Source organism: Parasteatoda tepidariorum, chromosome 6 (genome assembly GCF_982258835.1).
Source record: "Parasteatoda tepidariorum strain Cologne lab strain chromosome 6, Ptep-v5.0, whole genome shotgun sequence".
NCBI lineage: Eukaryota > Metazoa > Arthropoda > Arachnida > Araneae > Theridiidae > Parasteatoda > Parasteatoda tepidariorum.
In genome coordinates, this window is record NC_141760.1 from 74,905,239 (window position 1) to 74,921,711 (window position 16,473).

Below are 16,473 nucleotides of genomic sequence, written 5' to 3' on the forward strand. Positions count from 1 at the left end.
ATGGATTTAGATTTTCGGTCATTAATTTGAAAAATTCAGTCGCATGCGTTGGCCCTTTAATATTAATTTTAGTTTTTGCATATTTCGTTATACCAGGGGAAAGTTTTTAGCGCATCAATAAGTTTTTGTCCACATTTTTAAAATTTGCAAATTCAAAGATTTGTTAATTCAATTACTTTGCACTATTTTTTAGTCATATAGTTTAAATCCTATATAGTTTAAATTTCTATTTGTAAAATTTCACAATAACTTCCCTTTTAGCGAAATTGATGTAGCAAGCGAATATTTAAATTAGTTGCTAAAATAGCGATTTTTTTAAAAATAAACAGCATTGAAAATAGCAATAAACTGAATTTTTTTCTTGTAAGTAGGAAGAGTACTTTTTGGAAGGTAGTAGTGATCAATGTTATTCCCGCATGTATGTTATACAAAAATAAAGGACTAACTTTTAAGAATAAATGAATTTAAGGAAATTGAATTTAAGGTTGAACGAAATTTGTATTTGAATTTTCTTTATCGATACTAGAAATAAATAAAAATATCTTCCATTTTGCCATTTTTTTATACAATACAACATATAAAAAACAGCGTTTTAAAAAAATATGCCGTAATCGTTATATATTGAGCTTTCACTGTACTCTTTTGATTCACTTTCTAGCTAATTCAATAATGAGCTAATTTTCAAAATCCTGCTAATGATTTAAATATATATTGCTTTTAGGTATAATAAAACAGGCATAAAATAAGTTGAACTCAAATTTCATATTCGGAAAAAGAACTATTTTTGAAAATGGAGAGGACATTTTTCTTTACTTTGATAGGTAAGGAAATTGATGATTCACAATTCTAGATAGAGAAAAGTATGTATTTTACAATCCTTTGTCCGTGAACCCATCTTTACAACTTTTGACTGAAAAAGATGACTTGAGTCAGTCTGGGGGGTTATTACTAAATACATTTTTCTCATTTATGGAGCAGGAAACAGCCTTTTGTACTTTTAATATGAATGAAAAGTGTCTTTGGCCTTAGGTATGATAAGAGGTGTGACAATAACAATGTAGTGAAGTATGTTATCTCAAACAATCAGCGTTCCTACTCCTTCGTCACACGAATTCTCCCCCTCCTCAGTGGGCGCAATCCTTAATCCATCTTCAACTGTCAAAATGGGAGAAGGAAGATCGGAGGGGTGAAGAACTAAGATGAAGCTTGGAGAGGGGTGCTGGAGGATTATCCTTTATCGCCTCTTATTTGCAAATTATTTATAACAAGCTGATTATAATACTGATCAGTAGAGGAAAGCACGTGCCTTTTTGAAAGTTATAATCTTAAAATTTCAAAAATTTATTCTTGATTTTAGTATAAATTATTTAATTTCAGACAATTTATCAAAAATGATATAAAATAATTCTATATTTATAATATAAATGGTATTTTAAAAATCATACATTTCCATTAATTATAACTTAATGTTAGTTAATCATTTTAGTTTGCAGTTATTTAATTAAATTTATGTTATGTTATTAATGTTCAGTTATAAATCATTATTACTTTATTAAAAACATTGCGTAATGATTCTTAAATATAAGTTCTCAAAGGTTTTAATGTTGGTTTAAATTTTTCCTTGGTTTACATTTGTGCGCATTTTAATTTTTCTTAGTTATGATACTCAACTTATACCAGTTTTTTCATTATTTCGATTGTAACTCAATGATGTTAATGTTAAGTTCTCCTAATTGTAGTTATCTAGTTTAATTTACGTACAATGCAAATTTTTATTAATTATAGTGATTATTTATCAAAATTTTGTAAAAAAATTTTAGGAAAATTTTCAATTTTTTAAATGTCCAAAGTTTTCATTTTTTTGATGTCATGTCATTTAAACTATTTTTTATCTCTATCATCTATATTTATTTATTCGTTAATTTACAATTATACTACTGTTTCATTAAAAATATATTTTGTGAATATTTGGATTATTTTTGATTTTTTAATATTTTTCAATCATGGCTATGCGTGGAAATTTAATTGTAGCATAACTCTTATACGAATAATTTCGTAATCTCTTCTTAACGAAGTAAATGTTAAGGAAATCTGTTTTTAACGGTTAACAAAATGTATTGATAATTATCAAAAATGCACATGGAAATCGATAAAAAAAAGTTATATATTCATTTATTTAAATCGAAAGCTTTATCTCTTTACAGGAAGGGTTTATAAAATGAAAAATTATGCTCGGGCTTTCAATAGTTGCACAATATATACATCACAGTATCTGTCATGCCCTGCGAAAGATTTTATTCATTGCAAATTTTTCCTGCTGAAAGGCAGAAAATTTTGTATTTGCTGTTATTGTATTTGTTTATTATGCTACATACATACATACATACCTTACCTTTGAAAAAATTTAGTCAATAAATAATTGTGTCAGTAAGTACAGTCAGTATTTTTACAATATAAGGCATATTTTAACGAACTCTTAATCTTTAAAAATGACTTTTCATTTCAAATCTTAAAGATAATAATTAATGTATTATAAAAACTAATAGAACCTAGTTTCTTTATTATATTAATTTTTTTCGTCGCTATTAGGGTATAATATAATCTTTTACTAACAAAAACCTACTTTTTGTATTAATTAAATTTTCTTTCCTATTGCTATAAATGCTATAATTATATATTAATTAATATATATTAATGTTGTAATTTAAAATAATATTTTAATGTTATAATTTAAAGCTGAAAAATAAATCTTTATTTATTATTTTCTAAAAAAAACAATCACTGCTTTTGTCCAGAAAGTGCCAATGCAATAGCCAAGGTGTATACAATCGCCGATGTCGACAGAATATTTTCGCCAACAAAACTTTATGTTAATAAAGTATACAAAATAGAATATTGCTTAAAATTAAATTTCTGTATTCTTAGTTTGCATATATTTCTGGTTTTACACGCTAAAGTTAATTATAATTTTGAAAATTTTAATTCTCTACGTAATAGATTTATCAATAGGGTGAGATGAACACGTGCGAATATATATATAATATATATTATCAAAATAAAAGAAGAAAAAAAATTATATAAAGAAATTTTGATTGTAGATATTTCTAATTTCCATTAAAAAAAACTTCAGATATTTTATTTTGATTTTTTTATTGCCATTATTGATAGTAAAGTCGTACCTCAATTTTCACTAGCATACTACTAGCATTGCAATTTTTAGTTAAACACAGGGCTGACGATTCTAAGGTTGCTCAGTAATCTCTTAATTTATTCCTTTCCTTGTGCGTCAGACATAGTTTAATGCAATTTTTGTCAGTATACCTGGTGTAGTAATTATTTTCGTCTGACTCTATTACTTTCTACATTTAGTCATGTAAATTTGAAATGCATTTTCCTCACATTTTAATTTTCAAACTTCGCAGTTTACTTTGATTTTTTGTTAGTCAATGAAAATCCGAAGAAAATGATATTTTTTGAAAATTTCTCTATAATAATTCTTATTCCTCGGTCTTTGTTATTTTTCAAACTAAATGGTTCTTTTTGTTCATTTTTGGGATTAATTTTTTAACCCGTAATTCTTAATTCTAATTAATAAAATAAGTCTTCATGAAAACTCTGTAATAGTTTTAAGGAGTACAACAAATTTTTCAGATTTATTTCTTGTTTAATTGTAAATATTTTTTTAAAACTTCATTTTCATAGGATTTTAACTTTTACATTGTTTATGTTAATGATATTTTTGTAAATTGTTTTCTCTATATTTTTTTAGAATAATTTAAAGTCATTAAATATATATCATTCAATTTATACTTGAAATTTTTTAAATATTTTGAAAGTATATAACATAATTTCCCAATATCATTAGGTTTTTCAAAAATTTTTTAAAAATTTTCATCAGTCTTTTTCGTTATCTAGCTATCCAATTTTGTTTTGAATTGCTATAATTCGAAAAATAATATTACATTGTTAAGTTAAAAAAAATAATAATAACCATGTATAACATACAATATACTTTAATATACAATACACTCTAATATACAATAAATGTTAGGTTATAATTTTAGAATTGACAATGTGTTTAGATTATACTTCGTTAAATACGAAACATATTTAAATATGGCACGCTGGAAGATATATATACATACATTTTAATTTGTGTAAATATATATATATTTCCTTTTATGTAAACTTAATTTTTAATTTAGACTAAATCAGAGAAATCAGATGACTTGTTAAAATTAATATGTTAATTCAATATGTTTTTTAGGAGCGAAAAACCATTTCATCTTATTATGATTAGAATGCATCTATAAAATATCTTGCTCACCATTAACAAATTTAAAGGAGTAAAATTACAAAATTAATTAAATGTTAATGCACTTTTTTCTATTTAATTTGTTTTCGATTGATAAATCATTTTTTGTTAACTAATTTGTTGCTGTGAATGTAATAGTTAAATCATAGTCATAAACAAGATAAATAATTTAAATAATTACATTTAGTTAATTACAATATAAATAATGCAGCTAATTTTAAAATATTAGATCGGACGAAGTTTATGACTTTGCATTCAGAACATACCTTATAGGATAACCCCATAGCCTCTGTAACTCTGTGGGGGAAACATTTTGAGCGTGTTAGGTGGGTCATCTTGACCATCATTTAGTAGCAGGTGTTCCTTTGTAGCACTCCTTACAATGCCTTTTGTTCATTTTGGGGGGAATAAGTTTGTGACGAACCGTACCCGTCATGAAACAATCCTCTACCTTATGGGGGTGGTCGTCAATTCGCAGGTGTTGTTCTGAGAAATGTTTATTTAAATTAACTCATTTCTGGAAAAATAAAAGATATTCTTTAGGAGACTGAAGCAGGAGTGATTGAATTTTCCTCCTTACTTTGAATTCCTTTATCAGATGAGCAATTTTAAGAACGAGACAATCGCTTTTTTTTTAGTGGAACTTCTTAAATGTGCTGTAAAACTCAAAGATTTCTGAAAAAGAAAGTCTTCTCTTTTATATGAGTTTTTATAATTTCTTCAATTTACTACTGGACCTCATTTAACACTTTCTATAGCTTATCTCAACTTTTGACCGCACTCCTACCGAAACTTCTAAGAACATATTTTAAACGCTATAGCGACCCATATTTTCATGGTCAAAAATCTAAATAGAATTTGAAAAGAGTGAGGTTATTTAAAGAAAGTAAACTTTGTGTTAGATTTCACAACTTAACTATTTTTTGAGCTAATTAATCAACTTAGTCAAAGTCGGAGTACAAAACCCTTAAGTTATAATGCGTGAAAATCTGACAATTGCATAAAAAATATTTAGAATGCTTTTTTTTCATGTTCACTGCATGAAACCTGGTATATTTTTAATTATGTTTCGCTTTTATTATGCATGTTTCGTCAAATATTGCAAAATTAAGCTAAATTGTTTCAATGATATTGTTGCTAGGGTAAAATTTTCGGAGTTGTATATTTTACTTGAATCATTTGTAGCCTATAGTATTATCCACAAAGTTATTTTCGTGGCGGAAATGGAATTCGCCATTAAAAGAGGAAAATTGAAAGAGAATAAAAAAAAATAAATGAAAAATTTGACTTCGCTGTAAGCATTTTCAAAATTTCACATTATTTTTCCATAAAATTCTCGTCTTTAGTGCAAAGAAAAAAAATGAAGAAAACTAAAATAAATTTCAAAATTAAAAATGAATTTAAATTACTTTAAAGATATTACTAAAAATTTTTAGTCTCCCTATTATCTGATATTATCGATATAAGGTTAGATATAGAAAAAAACTTTAAGGCAGGAAAAAGTAATAAAATAGAATATATGTGTGCCTGTAAGACAGCACTTCTTCAAGGGACCCACTGTCTACCAACACACATGAGCCTTTCTGTTGTCAGTGGGCAAACCAAAATTGACAGTGCACCATATATGAATCTAACCATCTATCCTTATAAGCTATCTTTAAAAATTACAAATTTCATTTTAAAATAAAAGATCATTCTCGATAAGATGGATAATAATATCAAATCAAAAGTGTTTTAAGATTTTATTCGCAAAAATGATTTCTCTAAAACACAAATATTAATGTTGGGAATAAACTTTTAGACTGTACATTTTAAGATCTTCTTTGAAGGTTTATATCATTCATAAATTGCTTCAATGAAACAATCCGTAACTCACTTTTATTTTTACACAAATATTCAATGCTACTTAATTGAATTCTAATAATAACTGTTTTTTTAGGTATTTGAATGAAATATTTAAATTTCAAATAATTGTGACAAAATTCTGTAATGCTTTTTGAGCCTTATAGAACTTTTCTCTTCGTATAATTAGCCTCAAAGACATGTCATTCTTGTAAAGATTAATTGTCATTGATAAGAGCTTCAATGTATATAATACCCTGAATGATTTCTTATAGTTTGTATGTTGCATGAAAAGAACTGTGTGTGTGTGGGGGGGGGGGGTTATGACTTGACACGAGTGACAATAGTTATGATTCAGTGTCTAGGTTTGACCAATGAGAGGTATCTATCTATTGTTGCAGCAAAAGTACATAACTGTTACTTTAAAATTGTAATATTCATTTCGGTGTTGAACTGTGAGTGCGGGACTTAGTTTCTTAATAGTTATATTAGTAGAAAAGTATAGTTATTTCGTTATAGTCTTGAAGCTTGGTGTAGTGAATTTTCTGTCAAGATTTTGTGGAAAGCTCTTAAGATCCTTAACGATGTCTCTGATCAAGGATATTAAGTAAGTTCTTCTTTATTTTTTACTGATTTATTTATTGATTAATTAAGGCTTTTCATTCTTCTATCTCCATTTTATTTAATACGCTCTAATTAGAAAAAAAATGTGGCTTACAGTTATGGTTCATCTGTGTCTGAATATAAGTTTTAGTATTTGAAATTTCTTAGTATTTGTAATTAGTATTTGAAATTGTTGGATATATTAGAAAATAATCTAGGAAAGTAAATTTGACTTAATGTAATTTTAATTTAATGTAAGATTTATTTGGTTAAATAATTTGTTTTTGAGCAGTACTCCTGAAAGTCGTTTTGAACTGTAATATTTTAATTAATGTTAATTAAAATTCATTTTAGAAAATATTTATTTTGTGGTATAAGGAATTATTTGATTTTTCATTAAAATGTCCGAAATGTCCTCTTTTGTAATACTTTTTTTACCGAAGTAAATATAATAGAATGCATTAAATTATTTGTTTTTGTACTCCTGAAAGTGGTTTCTAGTTGAACTTAATTAAATTTATTAATTATATGGATTTCGTCAATTAAAGTATTTGTTAATACATTTTATTCTGTGGTCGCAGGAATCAGTTGATTCTGCAGCGAAGCCCCAGAAATTACTCTAAATATCTCAGCTTTTCCTTGCTGGCATTTTTAATACCTTTTCTTGCAAAGCAAATGCGATATAATGTAATTTTAATTATATATAAGGTTTAGTTGATTGGGTTATTTATTTTTGACCTAAAACAGCTTTTTTAAAAATTTTATTTAACTAAGTTGATTGCTGAAATGGATTTCTTTATTTAAAGTATTTATTAATTCATTTTATAAAATATTTTATTCTGTGGTATCAGGAATCAGTTCATTCTGTATTGAGGTATGAGGAATTAGGTGATTTTTCATTTAAACGTCCGAAATTATATCTCATTTCTTCTCTCTTTTGTAATACTTTTTTTTTTACCAAAGTAAATATAATAGAGTGTATTAAATTATTTGTTTTTGTTCTCCTGAAAGTGGTTTTTAGTTAAACTTAATTAAATTTATTGATGATTTGGATTTCGTTATTTAAAATATTGTTATTAAAATTTCGTCATAGTCAATAGTAGGCAGTGCTGTTGTAGTTGCAAAGCGCGCATTGGCCATTACTTTTTATTTGTTTTAGTATTTATTCGTTCAAAGTTGCTATTTTGAATTCTTTAAATTAATAAATTCTGAATTAGTTTTGTTAATTTAAATATGTGGTAATGTTAAAATTTTGTCAAATATATTTTTTGTGAATAAACTTTCTTCATTTTATTTGCGAAAAGGGATTTTAAAAAAGCGATTACTTTTCGCACTTTTACATTTAAAAAATTGAGTTTCTTTACATTTGAAAAATTAATGGGTTAAATACTTATAGAATTTTTTTTTTTTACACATGAAAAAAATTAATACTTCATCAGAGACATTAGAATAATAAATAGAAATTTTTGATCCAATTACGTCAGAAAATATTAATTTACGTCAAATTTATTTAGATTATTTGCAATTGATAAAGATAAATAAAATAATATAATATGCGATTTGGTTTTTCAAAATTAAAGTTTTTAATATTAGATATTTTTCAAAATTCAGTTAAAATGTAAAGAAATTAAGAAAAAATAATCATACATGTGTAAAAGAGGGGAAAAATGTGTACTCTCATTTGCTGAAATATCGCGTACTCCAACGATAGCGTCAAGAATGTCCTTAGGCTGTGACATACTGTAGTGAAGGAGAAGGTTTTCTTCTTCACGGATGGGTTTTACTGATTTTACTGCGATATTATCGTTGGTCGATATTTATTGTGCCCATATATTTTTTGATATTCATCGTGTGTTTATATTAATCAATATTTAGCTTATGTTAACATTTTTTGTATTTACTATATATCGTGATAATATCCTTTAAATACCATTCTCGTGATAAATCCAAATTATCGACGGCTCACGAGATATCGATACATCGAACTATTAGCTCCGAATTGGTTTGTGAATAATAAGTGAGTCCTAAATTTAAAGATGTATCGTACACAGTAAGGATTAACTTAACGGAAGAAAAAGATATTTTTTACAGAAAAAAAACACTGTTTAAGAAACTGCTTCTGTTTTTCTCCGTTATCTGCTCTCTGTAAGAAATTCCCGTTATTTTTTGCAGACTTTATCTATATTTGCAAAGCAGTTTTTCTTACCGTATAATCACTCTTTCTTTTTCAAGTCATTTTACTATAAAGTATAGAAAGTAGTAGAGAAGTATCGAAAAATACTTGCTCTTATTTTTCAGTAAATATTTAATGATAATGACATCGTATAAATTAAACTGCGATCTGATTTTATTTTTAAATTAATAGTTTAACTATATATTTCCTTAATATATAATTTTTCGGAAGTTAAGTTACCATACATTTTTATTCTGGTAGACCTCTATAGTTTAAACTTTTTTACACTTACGTGTTATTTCAATAACTTTTTTAAGATGAAAACAGTTTAAGATTTCCCTCATACTGGGACGCTAGAGCTCCGGTAGTACAGAGGATCCATTGCTATGTCCCAGGTTCGAATCCCATCTTCGCGTCAATACGTCGTACGAATGCTGCTCTCAACATGCGCTGACCGCAATGCAGACATCATAGAAGTTTCTGTTGAAATAGCGGAATTTTCAGAAATAACAGTACTTATCTGATGAAAAAACAGACGCCTGTTTTTTTGAAAAAAAAAACTGTTTTTTTTTCTTCTGTAAAATATACAATTAATTTTAAGCCATTATTAACCAAATCACCACTCCTTAACAATACTTAGTTTGTCACACTAAAAGTATACTGAAGTTACTATGATAATACTGAAAAAAAGTTCAATGGAACTGTTTTCCTTTATTTGAAAAATATCGTCAATTGTTAAAACGCAGGATGTTTATAAACTCCCAAAACCTAAAATTACGCAAGATATGATCTTAGGAAGTTACTTGGTGTGAACAAAACAAAAGAAAAACTTTTATACTAATGCATTTTTGTTTCAAATTTCCGCAAAAAAAAAATAACTTAAAGAATAATTTTATAACTTTAGAAGTGTTTAGATCATATAATTTCTCAAACATATAAATGAAGTTCAGAGCTTTTTCAGAGGTTTGAAGGGCAGAAACTATACTGCAAATGCAAAATAATGTTTTTGAATACAACATCCTATGCCGAAAAATATAGCAATAGATTTATATTTTTGTTAGTTACTCAGTTATTTTGGTTAGTATATACTATAATTATGCAAAATTTCGTAAGCCAAACTGAAATATTTATGGAGATTTGGTCATTTTTATAAAAAGTTTATTTCTTTGCCTTAGGTGCTTTGCTAAATTTAGAGAAATATTAAGTTAAATTGGACTAAAATTTGTGGAAGACACCTGATCATTTTGGGTTTTATTTTAGAAAGTACAAAAGCTACATAGAAAACTGCTTGATACTTTCTACGTTTTAAAGACGTTTAACTGAGACTTGAATATAAATTAGTTGCCAAATGCGATTCATCTCAAAACTATGAAGAAAAAATGTAAAAATTTTCCAGCGCATGTGCAGTAAAATTTTTTTTATTGTTACACAGATGTCGTGCAGTATTAAAGAATTTTTCTCAAATTTTAAAGCATACATTTTGCAATTAATTTTAAATTTCTCTAAATATTCTGATTAATTTTATTGAATTTTTTTCATTGAAGTTATCGAAAAACAACGTAAGACAAGAAATATATATTTTTTTCTTATAAAATTATTAATTCTTAGTTATAATTATTTAGCTTAGTTTTATAAAAATTACTATATCTCCATAAATATTTAAGCTAGGCTTACTAAAATTTGTGCTACCATTGCATAAAAGTACCAAAATAATACAAATTTATTGTTACATTGTTTGGTTTAGGGCGTTCAAAAGCATTTTTTCCCGCTTGTAATTTATTGTCAGACCCTCAAATCTTAAAAAGGTCTTAAGTTTATTGATATGTATGAAAAATCGTATGATCTAACACTTCTAAAGTTATAAAACAATTCGTTTTGTATTTTCAGAGAAATTTGAAAAAATGTAGTAGTATAAAAGTGTTTCCATATTTTTGTCTACTACCTGTATCATTACACTTGTATTTATTAAATTTTCTTCATGGAAAATAAATTGTAAATGCTGTGAATGATAAAACTTAAAAAATAATTTCTCAATTTAGTTTACGTTGGAAAAATATTTATAACTCATTGTTCAGTTTTTTAAATTATCTTTAAAACTCCAAATTTCTCGCTAATAAGTTGAAAAAAATTATATCCATTTAACTAAGCTTATAAACAGCAAATATTCCATAATCTGTACACTGTAAGAGATTTCAGATCAAATTACAGTATAAAGTACTGCCACTCAGGGTGCTGATACTTTTTACACTGATAAATACCGTAAAATCACTTTAATTAAATAAATATTACTGTAAAATTTTAAGTACAATATTTTATGGTAAAATTGGATTGGACTGAGGATGCACGCACAGACGATGTACTTTATATCGTAATTCAATTAAAAATTTTTTACAATGTAACATCCATTGTGTGCTTTATTTCTATGAACTACCATGTGCTAACTTATTTCTGTGAATTTTCTCACTTTCATACTTGCAATATGGGCGAATAGTTTTTGGAGTCATCAGATGACAAGTTATATCAGGTTATAAGCGAAACAAGATACCACTTAAGCTGTTTAAGCTTAAGTTTAATGATCTAAAAGTCTTACTTCAAATGCCCATTATTATTTCAGTAAAATTTTTAAGAAAAGAATTCTTAAAACTAATTTATTTCGTTAATTTTTTCGAATAATGCAGTTTTTGAGCCACTCCATGTATGTGATTTTTTCTCTGATGGATTCAAGAAAAATGTCATGTCAAATTAACCAAGTGGATACTAGAAATGCTGCGTAATTTGTAAAAAATTCTGAAATGAATTACGGTAAAAATTACTGGCACCCTTAGTGCATCATCTTCAAAATCCATTTTACTGCAAAATATGCCACGTTTTCTTGTTTTCAGTGGCGCTATACACGGGGAGTCTTCGCTAGTCTGGGATAGAGCTCACTGCTTCTTGGACATGGTTCCAACGCCTTACCAAACCAACAGACTATTTCACCTCTAATAAAATTCTATGTATTAGTTTATAGAATCACTTTAAGTTAACAGAATTATTTATTTAATTACTGTGATTTAGTGATTTTACAGTAAATATTATTGCAAAATTTGCAGTATATAAATATTGTCCCGAAATATTTTACTGTGAAACGCACCAGCACTCTGAGTGCCAGTACTTTTTACCGCCATTAGTTTCGAAATTTTTTACGGCGTAATTTAATGACACCATTGCTGATACATTGCTTTTTTTATGAAGTGTTTTGATTTAATTGTTTATATTTTTTTTCAGAATCTCGGCACCTGTTAGACCCTTTCAACAGATAAAGAGAAAAGCGGTTGAAGATATTGCTACTAAAAACAGCAAGAGTATGAAAAGAGATCCCGAAGCAGAGAAACTTCAGCAAACTCCCAGGTGCCGATTTTTTCCGAAGTGCCGCATGGGTCAAAAGTGCCACTTCCAGCATCCAACCTGCAGGTATAATGCCGCATGCAGAAATCTGAAATGCATTTACCGACACATTGGTCCCAGAAAAATAGAGCTCTTCGAGAACAAGGAGAACGAGCAACCCAACAGTTTCCGATTGCTGCTCGAGAAATTAGAAAAGCAAAAGCCTAATCCATACAAATGGGTAAAACCTAAAGATATTGGTGCAAAAAAAGATGTACCATAGACGCAGAAAATTGGGGGGTTAAATAGGTATTTTAAAGAACGCGATTTTAATTAACAAATCAAATCCCGTACCCATGTTTGCACGCGATGATAGAAGAGTACCCGGTCTCTGCAATGAATGAGGGAAATGTTATTTGAGTAATGTTGATTGAATTAGATTGAAGAATATATAAAACTTACTATACAGAATAATAAAAAATTTATTCTGTATAGTAAGTTAGTTTCTTTTTTAATGATTTCAATAAATTTTTTATTTCTTATTTTTTTTGCACTGTGGTTATTTAAAAATTTATTCTGTTTCTGATTTATTGCTTTATTTAAATTTTTTTTCCAATTCCAAGATTTGATACTGCATTATTTATTCATTTTTCGAGAAAAGAGTTTATTAGCTACTCTTTCCTAGCGCGAGTTTAACATTCTTGCCACATTTAAACACACAGATTATTCAGTCTAGTGAATTTTTGCTTAGGATATATTATATTTATTCATAACTGTGATAATAATAAATTTCCCGAGCCTTACATAGAAGTTTGTTACTTATTTTAGCACTCATCAAATTAAAAAATGTCCCATAAGCAACAGTGTTATAAGTTTAAATCTGACATTTATTTAATGCTATATATTATTCCTATAAAAACATTTTATCTGATCCTGTAATTTAAGGATATTGTTTATTTTATCTGAATTAAAGTGGAAGAATTTTTTAATGTTACATATATGCATTGAGAAATCAATCAAGGAGTTGATATTATGCTTTGTTGTTATTCAACAATGAATGAAATCTCAGTTTCATGATAATCCAAATCTCTTTAAGTTACTTGTTTTAGAAATTCCTTATCCAATTCACACCAAACTCTAGTGTAGGAAATTTGAGTAGTGGAAGTTGGAATATCAATTTTTTCACGGAAAAAAAATTCCATGATTTGAGTTTTTATGTTTTTTAATTTTTTTTATAAAAAGTATTAAAACGCAGTAATTAATATATTAATATAATACTTTTTTATAAAGAATAATGGAAATATTAATATTGTTGAAAAAACTTATTAAATTTAATACAAAACTGACTATAAATGCTTATGAAATGTATTGTTTGTAAATTTTGAATGCTGCATTAAGTGTTCAGTACCTCTGAGTTCAACAAGCGTGCAAACTCTAAAAAGGTTAGATACTTCACACAGCTATATAAAGAAGTTCTCTGGTAATTTATGGGATAATAACTCACATAAAAATGATAAAATTTAAGAAATTCTATTTGCGATTTGTAGGTTACATTATAATGTATTAAAAACTGGAATGCCTTTTTTGATACACTTTTATTTGTATGAGGCAAGACAAAAAATTAAAAGAAAAAACACACTATTTTTAAACTTGCTTACTGAAAAATTAGTCAAACATCAAGAGGAATTTTAAGAAAATCATAGAAATTTAATAAATTTTTATGATTTTCCTAATGTACTTTATCAAGAATAAAAACGAATCAGTTATAACGACTTCTACATCCATTTAAACGAAGTCAATTTAAGTAACAAAAAAAATGTATACAATCGGTTAAAAATTTTTGTTATTAAATTAAAAACAAAAAGAACTTTATTCCCCCCCCCTCTCTATTTTAAAACTTGTTTCCTAATTATTCATGGTATGACATTCACCTTACAAACTGGGAGGGGGTTAGATCTCACACACCCTCATTTTTCATGTTCATTCATTTATTCAACAAAACAATACGATATTTTTTGCAACAAAGGCAGAAGACTCTTTAAGAACTATGCGTCAATAAGGAACAAAAGCAACTAGTGATTACTGATTAATTTGCGTATTATCCTACCTAATTGAAACACAAGTATTTACTCTTATGTAACTTAGATCAGTAAAATGAATGATTGCTTGATAATAAGTAAACTCTCATTTTCTGCCTGTTTCTCAACTTTAACTATGTTTTCCCAGATGTTATTTGAGCAATAAGAAGTCCCAATTCTCTCTTTAGTTCATTGCATTTGGAGTATATTTTCATTCAAATACTAAATAATGCCATTATAAATTAGTACTTTTTATAGGGTAGGTCTAGGATATAGTTCAAACCGAAATAAAAAATATTAATAACAGAGATAGAAGAAATGTTCATGCTTAGTTTAAATTCTCATACATTTATTTAACATATATTGGGTAAAAAATAGTGAAATATTGAGAACAAAATATCAGAAAAAAATTGTTTGAAAGCAAATTTAAAAAGTGATCATCTCTTAATGTCGAGGGAAGATGAGCGTCTAATACAGCAATGGAAAGAGATGAATTTAATTTATAGAAAATAACACATTTCATACAGTTGATATGAAAAACTTAAAATAGGCTGTAAGGAATAAATTTTATCTTGAAAACAAGTGAAAATAAATCTAGCAAATAAAATTTAATGAGCAGATTTAATCAATCACTTTTAAAAAAAATCTCATTTTGGGCAATGGGTTTTAAAACTTAAACATTTTGCGTGGAGTCATCTCATATATTTGAAATCCAGTCATCGTTTTTATGTTTTCTAATGTTTCTAACATGCCTCTTATTTTTTTAAACCAAGATTTACCCCTGTCGCCTCAGAGCAGATTAATAGTAGAATAAAAAAAAAAATTTACTTTTAGTTAGATTCTATATATTTTTTTTATATAATGTGAGAGATACACCTTCTCTTAGTTCTTTTCTCAGTATTGCTGTAGTTTGCATTCAAGTAAATGGTCTTGAACATGATGCGTCGGCTCAAGTATGGTGACATATTTTTACCGAAGTGTTTTTTCACGCTGAATCAAATAAAGACTCAATAAAATTTGTAAAACTATTAGTAGTTGTTCAAAAGTTATAAAATTTTCATTGATAAAAAGTACTGTTTCGTACTTATGCATATTAATTTGTGTGTCACTGCTATATACACAAATAAATATATTTGATTATACGTATTTTTTTCTCTAAATAGACAGAGATCAAAACTAAATTAATGGAATTAATAAATTTGATGTTTTAAGTGTCAAAATGATTTAATTTATAAAAAGGCCTTGAGTTACACCTACTTCCGATTCTACATTTCTTTCTAGGTAACTAAAATGAATAGCACAAATACTTTTAGTAATTATATAGCAATATCAAAAGTACTTAAGTGCTTATACAGCAATGTCAAATATATAAATAGGTACAAATCAAAATTAATGCAGTTTAACATAAAACTACTTCCAAACTATGCGTCTTTCAGGTTAAAATCTTATTCGGCTTCAGCAATTCGATATATCGAAAAGGGAATATGTTCAAAATAAGATATTAAATATTCCTGAAACTGTTAACAATAAAGTGATCTTGATTTCATTTGAATTCGTTTGATCTGATTCAATTAATTCTAAAAAAAATCACAGTATCTAAAACTATTTTCATCTGCACAGCAATGTATTTAATCACAAAGGCTTTTATAGCTTCTGATCAATAAGCTGCATCGACGTGGATGATATTTTATTCTATTAAGTGTAAAATAATACTTCGGAACAACATGGCTTTTTTCTAGATAGCAAAGTGTAAGTCACCCCCTCCTCCCAGTCAGATCTAGATTTTGATTGCAGCTCATATTGGGAGAAGGTAAATTTTTTTAAATTCATTTCATTAGTTTAGGAGGCATGGCCTGAAGTTATATTAAAATCGTCTCCTTGCCTGAATTATTAGGGTATTGCTACTCATTTGAGTGTCAAGAATCCTGACTCATAGAAAACATTTTGCACAGAGAAGATAAGCACTTTCAAAGTTTAAGAGTAATTTTTTGTTTTTTAACAAGAAAAATTTCCATTTAATAAAATTTTTTGTGGGACATGACCTATACTGTAATGTATATACTGCGAAACTATAGAAAGTCTGAGTTTTGATGTTT

General features: G+C 27.0%; 1 protein-coding gene across 1 annotated transcript; it reads left to right on the top strand.

Moving 5' to 3' along the window:
- Positions 1 to 6,526: 6,526 nt before the first annotated feature.
- LOC147808133 (uncharacterized) lies at positions 6,527 to 12,755 on the top strand. The gene is made up of 2 exons (XM_087166634.1): positions 6,527 to 6,764; positions 12,201 to 12,755. Exons 1-2 carry the CDS (start codon positions 6,742 to 6,744, stop codon positions 12,580 to 12,582), a joined length of 405 nt encoding a protein of 134 aa, XP_087022760.1. The 5' UTR covers positions 6,527 to 6,741; the 3' UTR covers positions 12,583 to 12,755.
- Positions 12,756 to 16,473: the final 3,718 nt, after the last annotated feature.